General features: G+C 50.1%; 1 protein-coding gene across 2 annotated transcripts; it reads left to right on the top strand.

Annotated features, from left to right (window-relative positions):
• Positions 1–1,456: 1,456 nt before the first annotated feature.
• Positions 1,457–13,333, top strand: Ankrd13d (ankyrin repeat domain 13D). Of its 2 annotated transcripts, none has more exons than XM_021151943.1 (15): positions 1,457–1,715; positions 2,292–2,427; positions 2,549–2,673; positions 3,381–3,426; positions 3,510–3,653; positions 3,870–4,059; positions 9,948–10,014; positions 10,423–10,504; positions 10,665–10,726; positions 10,826–10,956; positions 11,919–12,076; positions 12,183–12,299; positions 12,394–12,557; positions 12,638–12,729; positions 12,964–13,333. In XM_021151943.1, exons 1-15 carry the CDS (start codon positions 1,626–1,628, stop codon positions 13,175–13,177), a joined length of 1,818 nt encoding a protein of 605 aa, XP_021007602.1. In that variant the 5' UTR covers positions 1,457–1,625; the 3' UTR covers positions 13,178–13,333. The 2 variants fall into 2 exon arrangements, with proteins under 2 accessions (XP_021007602.1, XP_021007603.1); XM_021151944.1 differs by having other exon boundaries at positions 1,459–1,715; positions 2,557–2,673; positions 12,964–13,331.
• Positions 13,334–13,419: the final 86 nt, after the last annotated feature.

Genomic DNA, 13,419 nt, shown 5'->3' with positions numbered 1-13,419 from the left:
GAGGGAGGTCCACATAGAAAGAAGGGTCAGTGTCAGAGCAGTGAGGACTGTCGGAGAAATGCTCAAGACTGCAGCAAGTCCTAGGCCGTCCAGGTCCAGGGTGAAGTTGCTGAGGAGGAAGTCTCTGACGAAAGCAGAGACCAGCAGAACCTAACTGCAGAGCTCTGGACCTTTAGAAGCTCAGGACCTTGAGTTCCTCCCAAAGTCCAGACATCATAGATGACCTGACCATAGCACACAAGGTGGGTAGCCTAGATCCCGGACTGCTATAAACCATCTGATCGCAGGGAGAAAGGGGAGAAAGGTGGCAATCAGGCTGCAGAGATGAGGACATCCTTGGGCAGGAAGGGAACCTCAGTTAGATGGCCTTTCTCCATCACACCAAGTTTTACAGATAGGGAGATGGAGCCATCCGATGAAGGTGTTTGCTACCAAACCTGACAACCTGAGTTCAAGGGTGGGAGAGAACCAACTCTCAAAAGTTGGTTTTTGACCTCCACACTCATGAGCACCCCCACACAAAAATGAATGTAAGATTTAAAAATAGAGAAACAGACCAGAGTCAGTTTTGGAAAGTCTGGTTTACCCCCTCGACACCCAGTAAGACCAGGATCAGAGAACCCATGGTAGGACTGAAGATAACCAAGGGTCCCAACTAAGCTGGCTGACTGCTTGAACCCTAGATCCTGTGTGAGTGGAAGTGCCAGCCTTGTTTCGAAATTCTCCTTCCTTCCCTGTTGGCAGTAAAATGCAGCCTCTGCAAAATGGACCCCTGTGGTGGTAGCATGCACCCTGGCTGGTCACCCAGCCAGGAAGCTGAGCTTATGTTCCCCAACCCCAACAATATTCCTGTTCCTGATTCCTTGCTGTCTTCCAGGCATCAAGGCCAGACAGATCCTCGGGAAAGAAATTGACTGGTCAGCATTAGGGGTTGCTGCTGGGTGCCCATCTCCAGAAGCTAAGCGCCTGTACTGGCAGGGATGAGGTCAAGATTTCCTATCTCACCCGCCTATAAAAGACAAGTCGGTGCTGATGGAACTCAGGAGTAGGCTAGACAGAAGGACACATTGTGGACGGGGGCCTGCAAGAACAACAGACCCTGACCCAATCCCAGTGCCACGGAGCCTACCCACTCCCCTTCCGTTCCCTCCTCCCTCACCTTTCTGACCACCAAGAGATTTGCCCAGGGCCTAGGGCGCCCCCTGCGGGCACGGGTGGAGCTGCAGTTATGCCCCGCCCTCCGGAACATCCCCACCGACCATGGCGCTTCAAAATGAAGTTCCGGCTGTTCCTGGGGCGCATGTGGTTTCCCTGGAGACTGGACAGCACCCCACACACACTCCGCCCGCCCCCAGCGCGCAGGCCTGCAGTGGTTGCCGTAGCTACGGGAGGAGAGGGGGTGCGAAGCCCGACGCCACGCCCTAACTCCATGTAGCCCCGCCCCCAAGTCCCCGCCCCGCCCTCCCTGCCGCCTTCGCTCTTGCTGCGGCGGCTTCTACCAGGGGTCTGCGGGGCTGCGGCGGGTGCAGCTGAGGTGCGGCTCAGAGCGGAGGAGCAGGGGACGTGCCAGGCGCAGGCCAAGAAGGGCTGGGCCTTTCGCTCGGGATGCGGTGCTGAAGCTCAGCATGGCCGGCCTGGGCCCCACCTTCCCGCTGCACCGGCTAGTCTGGGCGAACCGGCACCGCGAACTGGAGGCCGCACTGCACAGCCGCAAGGTGAGGCCCTGAAGGGGATCCGATTCGGTTGGTTTCCTCCCCAAGCCCCGGTGCCAAAGTACGGAATCTACTCCGCAGCTCACCGCCCCTGCTGTGCTCCGCAGCTGCATCCTGACTCCTTAGGTCCAGCTCTTTCCAAATCCCTGGTCACCTGCCCTCGAGCTTGAGCGTTTGTTTAGCGCATCTCCCTTGGTTGGGCCTTGCTCTGCTCTCTGCCCACTTCGTATTGCATTAAGCTCAGGATTCACCCTCATCACCTCTGAGCTAGAATGAGGACAAGAACCGTGTTCTAGCCCTCAAGCTGGTCTAAACTCTCAACATCCCTAGCCTGAATCTGTCTCGCTAGACTCCACCACCAGGCCCTCAACTCTGGATAGCCGAGGGCAGAAGAAATGAGCAGTTCCTTCCCACTGGCCCTCACTGTCCCCTTTACCCCGACACTCTCCAGTCCACATAGGCCACACTCTTATCTTCTCACTGACCTGGTTACCCATAGTAACTCCAGCCCTTTTCAATCCAGTGACCTTCTTGCTTTGGCCCTCTCTTGCCTTGTATTGAGTGTCCCATCTCCCTTAGCACGACATTGAGCAGGAGGACCCCCGAGGGCGAACCCCCCTGGAGCTCGCTGTGACCTTGGGGAACTTGGAGTCTGTGAGAGTCCTCCTCCGACATAATGCCAACGTGGGCAAAGAGAGCCACCAGGGCTGGGCAGGTACTGTGCAGGGCAGAGGGTCTTCCCTTGAGACTAGCTTCCAGGTTGGTGAATGGGGGGGGAGTAAGTAACCGTGCCTGGGGGTGCTAAGAGGGCTTCCCCAGCAGTTGCTCATCTCCAGTCCTGCAGGAGGCAGTCAGCACTGGAGACCCTGAGATGGTACAGTTGGTACTCCAGTATCGGGACTTCCAGAGGGCCACACAGAGGTTGGCTGGCATTCCAGAACTGCTCAACAAACTCCGTCAGGTATGGTAGGGTAGAGTAAAGAAGTGGGGATCATAACAGGCTCTCTTTCTCCCTGTGATAAGCCTGGCCTTGGAGGAGTATCTCGGTTGTGCGGGACGCTTTCCCACCATCTGTGTCTCAACCTCTGCCAAGGGTCATGTAAGAAATATAGGATCCCAGGCCCATGCAGATGAGACTGGGCAAGGAAGACATTCTCCAGCACTAAGGGTCCCTGATACCAGGAATCTCTTGGATAGAATGGTAGGCCTTGGGTCACCTAGAGAATGTAAATTTCCAGAAGGGTGACTGGGTAGAGATGGCCTGGACCCTGGAGTGCCTAGTCCTGTGCATCCTAAGCACACAAAGGACAGAGGCACAGTTGGGCTTCCTCACATGTGGGAAGGCCTGCAAGGATCATTGTGTTCCCTTTATAGATCAAGGACTCAGACACAGGAAAGACAGAGGACCTCATAGGGCCCCACAGTGGGCTATGGCCCATGTCAAAACTGGCTCCAGGCCCCCAGTGCTTATAACTTTTATATGTGTAGATCATTTTAGGGCCTACTTGGGCTCTCTTCTTGGCATGTTTTGTTTGGAGTGGGAATATAGCTGGGCCACAGCAGTGCATCAGAATTTGTGGGCTCCCAAAGAGTAGTTGTGAGGCCCAAGGCCTACTAGGCTGTGGCACCAGGCCATGGCTCCTAACAGGCAGCTCTGGTTTTTCTTAGGCCCCTGATTTCTACGTGGAAATGAAATGGGAGTTCACTAGCTGGGGTGAGTGGGGCTCAGTTGGCTGCCAGAGGCTTGGAGTGGGCCATTGGGGGGAAGATTCCCAATGACTTTGAAACTTCTTTCAGTACCTCTTGTGTCCAAGATGTGCCCAAGCGATGTGTACCGTGTGTGGAAGCGGGGTGAGAGTCTGCGGGTGGACACTAGTCTCTTGGGCTTTGAGCACCTGACCTGGCAGCGTGGCCGAAGGAGCTTCATCTTCAGGGGTCAGGGTAAGCTGTTCTGTCACCCTCAGATTCCCTGGTGTGGCTTTTAAGCATGGTATCCTTCTATCTCTGTGCTTTCTGATCATGGAGACTGAAGCTGAGGGTGGAGGGGGATCCAGGGGCTGGGGGGTTATCTACTTAGCAACAGTTGGCTGAGGAGAGCTCACTGGTAGGACCTGGCACTAACATGGCCTCCTCCTGTGACACCCCTGCGGCTGACAGAGGCGGGAGCCTTGGTGATGGAAGTGGACCATGACCGGCAGGTGGTACACACAGAGACCCTAGGTCCAGCTCTGCATGAACCAGAAGTGCTGCTGGCTGCCGTGCGGCCTAGTGAGGAGCATGTAGCCAGTCGACTCACCTCTCCTATTGTCTCCACCCACCTGGACACTCGCAATGTAGCCTTTGAGAGGTCAGCTGGGGCCTGGTGTACTATGGGCGGGGATGGAGGAGAGATAAGAAGACACTTTTTTTTTAAAGTTACGGGCGTCTCACTGTGTAGCCCAGGCTGGTCTTGAACCGGAGACCCTCCTGCTTCAAATCCTGAGTACCTTTATAGGTGTGTGTTATCATGCTCAGTGTAAACACCATTGACAAAAGCACTGTCCACAGGGCCCTGACACTTGTGGGAGGCTGAGCCTGCATCACTAGAGGCTGCTCAGGTTGAGGCGCAGGGGTTCTATTAACATGTGTGCCATCACAACAATTTTTTATTTACTTATTTTACTTATTCACTTTACATCCTGCTCACTGCCCCCTCCCAGTCACCCCCTCCCACAACCCTTACCCCCCTCATCCCACAACAACTTTTTAAAAATTTATTGTTTCAAGAAATAACCATTTAGCTGCAGTCTCCCTTCAGCCAGGCCTATATATCCAATGATCTCCCTATTTGGAATTTGCCAATCTGTTGCTGTTTGGGTATTGATTTCACTTTAGGATGTTCTCAAGGTTCATGTGAACTGTCACTGTAGCTGGTAACTCTCCATTTGCTTTTATAGCTGAGTGCATTGTGTGGACATAACATAATTATATAAGGGGTTTGCCTGCATGGATCTATGTGTTCTGTGTGCCTGCAGTGCTCAAGGAGACCAGAAGAGGGCATCAGAGTCCTTGGAACTGGAGTAATAGATGCTTGTAAGCTACCATGTAGGTCCAGGGAATTGACACCAGTCCCTTGCAAAAGCGGAGGTAGATGCTCTTGACTTCTGAGCCATCTCTCCAGTCCTCACAGTTATTTATTTATATAATTCCATCTTTTGGGTTGTTTCTGCTGTTTGCCTATTAGGAATAATCATACTATGTACTTTTATATAATTTTGTGTGGGCATGAGCCTTAATTTCTCCTGGATGCATCCCTACCTAGCCTTTGAATGGAACTGTTGGATCATGTAATAACTCAGTATTTTTTGTTTGGTGAAATGCCAGACTGTTTACCAACGGGCAAGGATCATCTTACCTACTCCCAGCGATGTGTGATGGCTCCAGTTCCTCTACACTCTCACCAGCGCTCCAGTGTGGTCATTCTCTGATTTCTGTATTCCAGCTAGGCTTGTTGATAGGATGTGACACCTCATTGTGGTTTTGATTGGCATCTCTCTAATGACTAATGATGTTGACCATTTTTTTGTTTTGTTTTGTTTTGTTTTCCAGGCAGGGTTTCTCTGTGTAGCCCTGGCTGTCCTGGAACTCACTTTGTAGACCAGGCTGGCCTCGAACTCAGAAATCCGCCTGCCTCTGCCTCCNGAGTGCTGGGATTAAAGGCGTGCGCCACCACGCCCGGCAGGATCTTATTCTTAATACCAAGCTGACCTCAAACTTGCAACCATCTTTAGTCTGTCTCCTGAGTGCTGGGGTTACAGGCATGACTGCCATACATAGCAGCTTATATTCTCTTAAGAAATTGATCATGTGATTTGCAACTACTGTTTGCATTTCTGTAAGTCATCTTTTAGTGGGTTTTTGTTTTTTGTTTTTTTTTTTTTTGCTTTGTTTTGTTCTTTAAGAGACATTTTTTACTTGGCTAGCCTGGAGCTTACTATGTAGATAAGATTGATCTAGAACTCACAGAGATCCACTTGCCTCTGCCTCCTAAATGCTGGGATTAAAGGTGTGAGCCCCCTCACCACACATGGCTTCCTTCAGTGTCTTAATGACTGTTTTGTAATAATTTTTGTAATTTAAAAAAAATTTGATCTGTGTGTGTGTGTGTGTGTGAGAGAGAGAGAGAGAGAGATGCACACAGACATATATGGAAGTTGGAGGGCAACCTTTGGGATTTGGTTCTCTTTCTCTTTTTAAAGATTTATTTTATGTATATGGACACTGTAGCTGTCCTCAGCCACACCGGAAGAGAACAGTGGATTCCATTACAGATGGTTGTGAGCCACCATGTGGGGTTGCTGGGATTTGAACTCAGGAAGAGCAGTCAGTGCTCTTAATCATTGAGCCATCTCTCCAGCCCTTGGTTCTCTTCTTGAGCCATTTTCTCAGCTCTTTTTTCCCCCTCCTTCCTGTGTGTAGTCCTGGATATCCTCAAACTCATTCTATAGACCAGGCTGGCCCCCAGCTCAGAGCTCTGCCTGTGCCTGCCTCCTGAGTGCTGGGATCAAAGGCGTCCATTAACTTTTAGAAATTAGATTTATATGCTTTATTTTATGTAAGAACATTTTGCTTGCATGCATGTTGCACCAATGTATGTTCCTAGTATCCTTGCAGGTCAGAAGAGGGTGTTGGGTCCCCTGGAACTAGAATCAGGTATGGTTGTAAACTACCATGTGGGTACTCGGAGCGGAACCTTGTCCTCTCAAAGAGAAATGTATGCTCACAATCACGCAGCCGTCTCTCCAGCCTATGTATTTATTTATTTATTTGGTTGGTTGGTTGGTTTTTTTCATTTGTTTTTCGAGACAGGGTTTCTCTGTGTAGCCCTGGCTGTCCTGGAACTCACTCTGTAGACCAGGCTAACCCTGAACTCGGAAATCCACCTGCCTCTGCCTCCTAAATGCCGGGATTAAAGGCGTGTGATACCACTGCCCAGCCCAACCTCTCATTTTTAAAATATGGATTTCTTCATTGTGAATATAAAAATATAATTCTATTGGTCACATATACTGGAACATTGCTGTACTCATTATTTCAAGTGGATATTTAGTAAGCTCCTTTATATTTAAAGAAGGTTGTTTTGGAATGAGTGTTTGCTTCCATGTGTGTGTGCACTGTGTGTGTGCACGGCCTGAGGGGCCGGGAGGAGGTTGTCAGAGTCCCTGGAGATGGAGTGGCAGGCAGTGGCAGGCATGTGCAGCTGCCTTATATGGGTACCAGAGTCCAAATTCTCACGCTGTAGTAGAGCAGAAGTGCTCTTAGGAAGGAGCTGTCTCCCCAGCCTCAATAGCTTTACTATATAAAAGCATATGGACAAAGAGAGTTTTTCTTGTTTCTTTTCAATATAGGTGTCTTTCTTTTGCTTTCCTAAGGTCTCCAGCTAGGACTTCCAGTACAGCGTTAATTAGAAGTAGCAAGAACCTTGACTATCAGCCTAAAGAACAAATATTCAGTCTTATCATTACCTAATACTAATTATGAGGTTCTGGGATACTTTCTATCAAATGAAGTTTCCTTTTGAAATGAAAGTGTTGGATTTGTTCAGTGCCTCATTGATATGACTTTTTTTTTTTAAGTTTTCTTTTGGAGGGTAGGGGTTCTAGTTCAGTAATAACTGCATGCTTAGCTTATACAAGACCCTGGGTTTGAACTCCAGCACCACCTTATCTTAGTCAAGAGGTACCATGATCACTGCAGCTCCTATAAAAAAAAATGGGGTTGGCTTACAGTTTTAGAGGTTTAGTCCGTTATCATCGTGGCAGGGAACATGGCTCCCGGCACGGCATTGGAACAGTAGCTGAGAGCTACATCCTGATCTGCAAGCAGAGTGAGAGACTGGGCCTGGCATGGACTCTTGAAGCCTTAAAGCCCACCCCAGTGACACACTTCCTCAAACCAGGCCATACTCCCTAGTCCTTCTAATCCGTCTCAGCAGTGCCCCTCCCTGATGACTAAGCATTCATACAGATGAGCCTATGGGAGCCATCTTATTCAAACCACCACAGACCTAAAGATTTCTGCCCCTATAATTTGTTACATACGTCAATTCTCTTGATATTGAGCCAACCTTGCATTCCTGGGTTAATGTCACTTGATTGTGGTATAGAACTCTTTCCATCTGTTGTAAGGACTTATTGGCTAATAATTTGCTGAGGATTTTGTCTATATATTTTTAAGAGATACTGGTCTATAGCTAGCCTGCTTGCCTCCCTTATTTCTCATTTCTTATCTCTCTTTCTGTGCTGGTGTCCATGCACACCAGGCAAGCACTATATCCAGAATGCTGACCTATATCCAGAATTCAGTTTCCTCTTCATGTCTTTGTTTTTGATATGCAGCAAAATTTGATAGCATGAGTTGAAAAAAAAACTCATGTTCTCTTTTTAACTTATTAAAGTTTGTTCTTTTTCTAACTTATTTATGTATTGATTATTTAAATGTAGGACTATTCTGTCTCCATGTACACCTCCATGCCAGAAGAGGGCATCAGATCCCTTTACAGGTGGTTGTGAGCCACCATGTGGTTGCTGGGAATTGAACTCAGATTCTCTGGAACTGCAGAACACTGTGTTTTTAACCACTGACAAATCCCACCAACCTTTTGTTTTTTGTTTGTTTGTTTTTCTTTTTTTTTTAAGATTTATTTATTTATTTATTTATTTATTTATTTATTATATGTAAGTACACTGTAGCTGTCTTCAGACACTCCAGAAGAGGGCGCCAGATCTTGTTACGGATGGTTGTGAGCCACCATGTGGTTGCTGGGATTTGAACTCTGGACCTTCGGAAGAGCAGTCGGGTGCTCTTACCCACTGAGCCATCTCGCCAGCCCTGTTTGTTTTTCAAGACAAGATTTCTCATTTTTCTGTGCAGCTCTGGCTGTGCTGAAACTAAATATGTAATCCAGGCTGGCCTTGAACTCACAGAGATACGCCTGCCTCTCTGCCTAACCAGAGCTGAAATTAAAGGTATACACCACCACCCACCACTCCACTAAGTTGAAAACTATTTCCTAATCATTCATTTTGTAGAAGAGTTGGTAAAATCACCTGATACAAATCTTTAAATGGTTAGGAGAATTTTATAGCAAAGCCGTTCAGTCCTCTACTTTTCTCTCAGGGTAGATGATGGTAAAAAGAAAAAGGACCATCCCCTCACTGGTTATAAACACCTGACTTAGAGTTAGTTCTTCTTAAGTTTTAGTTTCAGTAGTCTGGGCCTCACAAGAAACTTGTTCATTTCATCTAAATTACTATTATTATTTTATTGTATTTTTATGTGTATATGTGCACCCTCGAGAGCCAGAGGCAGGTGGATCTCTGTGAGTTCAAGACCAGCCTGGTCTACATAGTGAGTTCCAGGACAGGCAAGGCTACATAGAGAAACCCTGTCTCAAACAACAGTGAGAAACAGACAACAAAATCATCACAGACATCCTGTCATCTCAATAATAAATGCTTCTGCGTTCATGGACAGGTTTTGTTGTTGTTGTTGTTTTGTTTTTGTTTCTTTGAGACAGGGTTTCTCTGTATAGCCCTGGCTGTCCTGGAACTCACTTTGTAGACCAGGCTGGCCTCGAACTCAGAAATCTGCCTGCCTCTGCCTCCCTAGTGCTGAGATTAAAGGCGTGTGCCACCACGCCCGGCTCATGGACAGGTTTTAACTGAGCCACACCACCATTATCATACCTAATAAAATTAAGAATTAAGAGGCAGGTATGCTGTCACCCGCCATTAATCTCAAAACTAGAGAGGCAGAGGCAGACCAATCCCTGAGTCTGTGTACAAAGAAACCCTGTTTCAAAAAAAAAAAAAAATCTAAAAAGATTTTCTTGGGACTGGAGAGATGGCTCAGCGGTTAAGAGCACTGACTGCTCTTCCAGAGGTCTTGAGTTCAAATCCCAGCACCCACATGGTGGCTCACAACCATTCATAATGAAATCTGATACCCTCTTCTGGGGTGTCTGAAGACAGCTACAGTGTATTTACATATAATTAATAAATATTTATTTAAAAAAAAAAGATTTTCTCTTGCTCTTCTGGTCCTTGGCCCTTGTGCAAATGTTCTAAATGCCCAGTCCTTTTAGTCCAGACCCCTCCCTGTGTCACTGTGGGAAGGGACACTGGGTAGTCAAGCCAGCTTTTGTTGTGTATTGGAGAGTACTGGTCTTCACTACTTCTGTCTGGTCTGTTTCAGGAACAAATGTGGTATCTGGGGATGGCGGTCTGAGAAGATGGAGTCTGTTAGTGGCTACGAGGCGAAGGCAGGCGGGGCTGCTGGGCTGGGGGACTGGGGATAGGCTAGGGGCTGAGCCTCTTCACACCCTTAGACTGTGGAGGGAGAGATGGAACCGTTTTCACCCCAGAAGCCTTACCAACCAAAGGGCATTTTCTATGGCCCAGAGTCCAAGCCCTCGCTGACCCCTCCCTAGGCTCTGAGATGAAATACTGAGTGTTATTGGTTTGGTTTGGTTTTCTTGGCTCTCTAACTGCATGTCCCTGTTAGTAACTCCTGGGGTTCAGACCCTGCCACCTGCTCTACTGTGGGGACAGTTTGTGCGTCTCTGGGGACAGGAGGCTTTGAATCCTGGGCTGATGGGGCTGATTGTGAGGAATGGGCTCTGAACCCTGAGTTCCCCGTGTCTTCTCCCCACCCCGGCCCCCATCTCCAGGTGTACAGTGCCACCAATGTGGAGCTGGTGACACGCACAAGAACAGAACACCTCTCTGACCAGGACAAGTTAAGGAACAAAGGTAAACCCAGGTGCGATTGCCTGCTGCCCAGCTATCCTGGGGTCTGGTGCCAGGGCTCAGCAACCCCAGGCAGGGTGGGAGGCTCCTAGGCCGGCAGTGGCTGAACACAGCTTGGTGAGTAGCCCAAAGTTCCCTCATGGTTCCTGCTACTTCTTCTCAGGGGGGAAGACTCCATTCCAGTCCTTCCTGGGCATGGCCCAGCAGCACTCCTCCCACACTGCGGTGAGCTTGCCTAGGGGAGGACTGGGACAAGCCTGGGTGGGTGGGGCACTTTCTCCTTGTGGATACTGAGGGCTGACTCCTGTCCTGGGGTCCACTCAGGCTCCCGTGCAGCAGGCAGCCAGCCCCACCAACCCTACAGCTATCTCTGCTGAAGAATACTTTGACCCCAGCTTCAGCCTGGAATCCAGAAACATTGGCCGCCCCATTGAGATGTCTAGCAAAGTGCAGAGGTGAGGTCTGGGGGGAAGATGGGGAGTCCCATCAGAGGACTTGGAGCACTGGCAGAATCCTGTCATGCATGGAATGTGTCACAGTGAGGGATCTGCTCACCTAGTAGGCTTCTCTCTTGACTTTGCTCCAGAGTGTGGGAGCCATGTCTCTCTCTAACCACAGTCTGAGAAGCTAGCATGCACCTGGGCCCCAAGTCATACTCAGGTGATAGCACCAATATATTTGTTTTTGCTTGTTTTGTTTTGAGCTTTATGGTACAGGGTCCCACTTTATAGATCTGGCTTGTTCAGGCTAATCTCCAGCTCCAAACAGTCCAAGTAGTGAGTGGGACTGCTGGATTCCTGACTTGTTCTTCTGTGAGCATGCACCAGGGACCAGAACACAGCAGAGTAGGAAGGGGCCAAAGCTCTGCTGTCCACTGGCTTATGTCACAAGGAAATAATCCCCCCTGCTGGGAGTCCGGTTTCTTCTCCAGGAAAACAGAAAGCCATGCTGATGTGCATGGACACAGTGGATGCAGTCCCAGTGGCAGTGCTTTGCAGCAGGTCTAACATACCCATGCAGCGCCTGTGCCTGTACCCACACCCCAGAGCTCCCAAGCCCGGGGCTATGCTCCACACTCAAGCACAGCACAATTCCGTACGTGTGTGTGTCCAGCACAGTGCTGAACTAGTTTTGGACAGAGGCAAGGCCCCGAGAGAAGCCCACAGGCTGGCTGTGGCCTTCCTTGTGCAGCTCAGAAGAGTAGCATGAAGCCATCATCAGCACCAGGCCAGGCCAGGGGCTGCTCAGGCTTTCCAGCCAGTGCTGAGTCCCTGAGGGTAACAGTTAATGGGAGCAGACCAGGGAGAAGGGTATCACAGGCAGGCAACTAGAAAGGGCAAGGCACCGGTGTGTGTGTCTGTGTGTCTGTGTGTGTGTGTGTGTGTCCCTGACCCACTTGCTATGGTCGACTGGATAGGTTCAAGGCAACACTGTGGCTAAGTGAGGAGCACCCACTGTCCTTGGGTGACCAGGTGACGCCCATCATTGACCTGATGGCCATCAGCAACGCTCATTTTGCCAAGCTACGGGATTTCATCACTCTGCGTCTCCCACCAGGCTTCCCTGTCAAGATTGGTGAGAGGGCAGGCAAGGGGGTAACCAGGACTTGGGCATGATGCCCTCCTCAGGTTTGGGGTTACTGAGGGGTGCAGGCAGCTCAAGCCTGGCTCTCTCCCCTCAGAGATTCCCCTCTTCCATGTGCTCAATGCCCGCATCACCTTCAGTAACCTTTGTGGCTGTGATGAGCCTGTGAGCTCGGTGTGCGTCCCCAACTCCAGTTCTGCCATTTCTGCTTCAGGTATGAATATAGCTACAGAAGACATACATAGCTGGTAGCGCAGCTTTCTGATCAGCCTTAAGGCTGAACGTGACCCTTCTGCTGCCCTACCCAGGAAGCCCTTTTCCATGTGAGGTGGACCCCACTGTGTTCGAGGTGCCCGAGGGGTACAGTGTGCTGGGTGCTGAGCGCAGCGAGCCCCTTCGGGATGAGGATGACGACCTGCTGCAGTTCGCCATCCAGCAGAGCCTGCTTGAGGCAGGCACAGAGGCAGAGCAGGTGGGATGCAAGTGGAAGGTGGGTCATGGCCTCTATAGCCACAGGCCCAAGGTGACAGTTCTGGGCTCTGGCTGCTGCAGGTGACGGTGTGGGAAGCCCTGACCAACACTCGGCCTGGCATTCACCCTCCTCACCGAGTCCCAGTGTTGGAAGAGCAGCTTCAGCTGGAGCAGTGAGTCCCTCAGGAATGTGTGGGTCCCTGGCTGCTGCTGGTGGGTGGGAAGCCAGGGAGTTCTGATCCAAGGGCTCCATGCCTTCACATGACAAAATGCTGCTTACTGTGAGGAGCATGAAGGGCCAAGAGAGGGCCTGCTTGGCTCTGTCCCTGACACCTTGTTCTCAGAATTGCATGCGCTTGGCTCCTCCCCAAGCCTTCTCACTGGTCTGCTCCCCCTCAACCCTGAAGAGCCCTCCAGGAAAGCCTGCAGCTGTCCACAGAGTCCAGGGGTCCAGACTCTCCTCAGAAGACACCTCCATCCCCTGCACCCCCAAGCTTTGAGGAACAGCTTCGCCTGGCCCTGGAGTTGTCTTCAAGGGAACAGGAGGAGTTGGAGCGCCGGGGTCAGCAGGAAGAAGAGGACTTACAGCGGATCCTGCAGCTGTCACTCACAGAGCACTGAGATGCCTGGCCTTGGGATGGCTCCCCAGGGCCATTCCTTCTGCCTGTTTTTGTAATTTATTTATTTATAAACTGTCTGCTGCTGAGCTTGGGATCTGGGCTCTGGAGGTAGGCTAGCAGTGAGACTGAGGTAGAAATAAAGAGACCATCAGCAGTAGGCTTGCTGTCCTGCGTGGTCTGGAACCAAGAGGGCACTGGATGGGGTTACTGATGGGTAGTCCTCACTGGAGCTGGCACTGAGCA

This window comes from Mus caroli, chromosome 19 (genome assembly GCF_900094665.2).
Source record: "Mus caroli chromosome 19, CAROLI_EIJ_v1.1, whole genome shotgun sequence".
Classification (NCBI taxonomy): Eukaryota; Metazoa; Chordata; class Mammalia; order Rodentia; family Muridae; genus Mus; species Mus caroli.
This window is presented reverse-complemented; position numbering and strand designations above follow the sequence as displayed.

Coding starts and splice junctions, on each gene's coding strand:
- Ankrd13d (XM_021151943.1), top strand. CDS start 1,626: ATGGCCGGCCTGGGCCCCACCTTCCCGCTGCACCGGCTAGTCTGGGCG. Junction 1,716..2,291: donor CCGCACTGCACAGCCGCAAG/GTGAGGCCCTGA, acceptor CATCTCCCTTAG/CACGACATTGAGCAGGAGGA. Junction 10,727..10,825: donor AGCACTCCTCCCACACTGCG/GTGAGCTTGCCT, acceptor GGGTCCACTCAG/GCTCCCGTGCAGCAGGCAGC.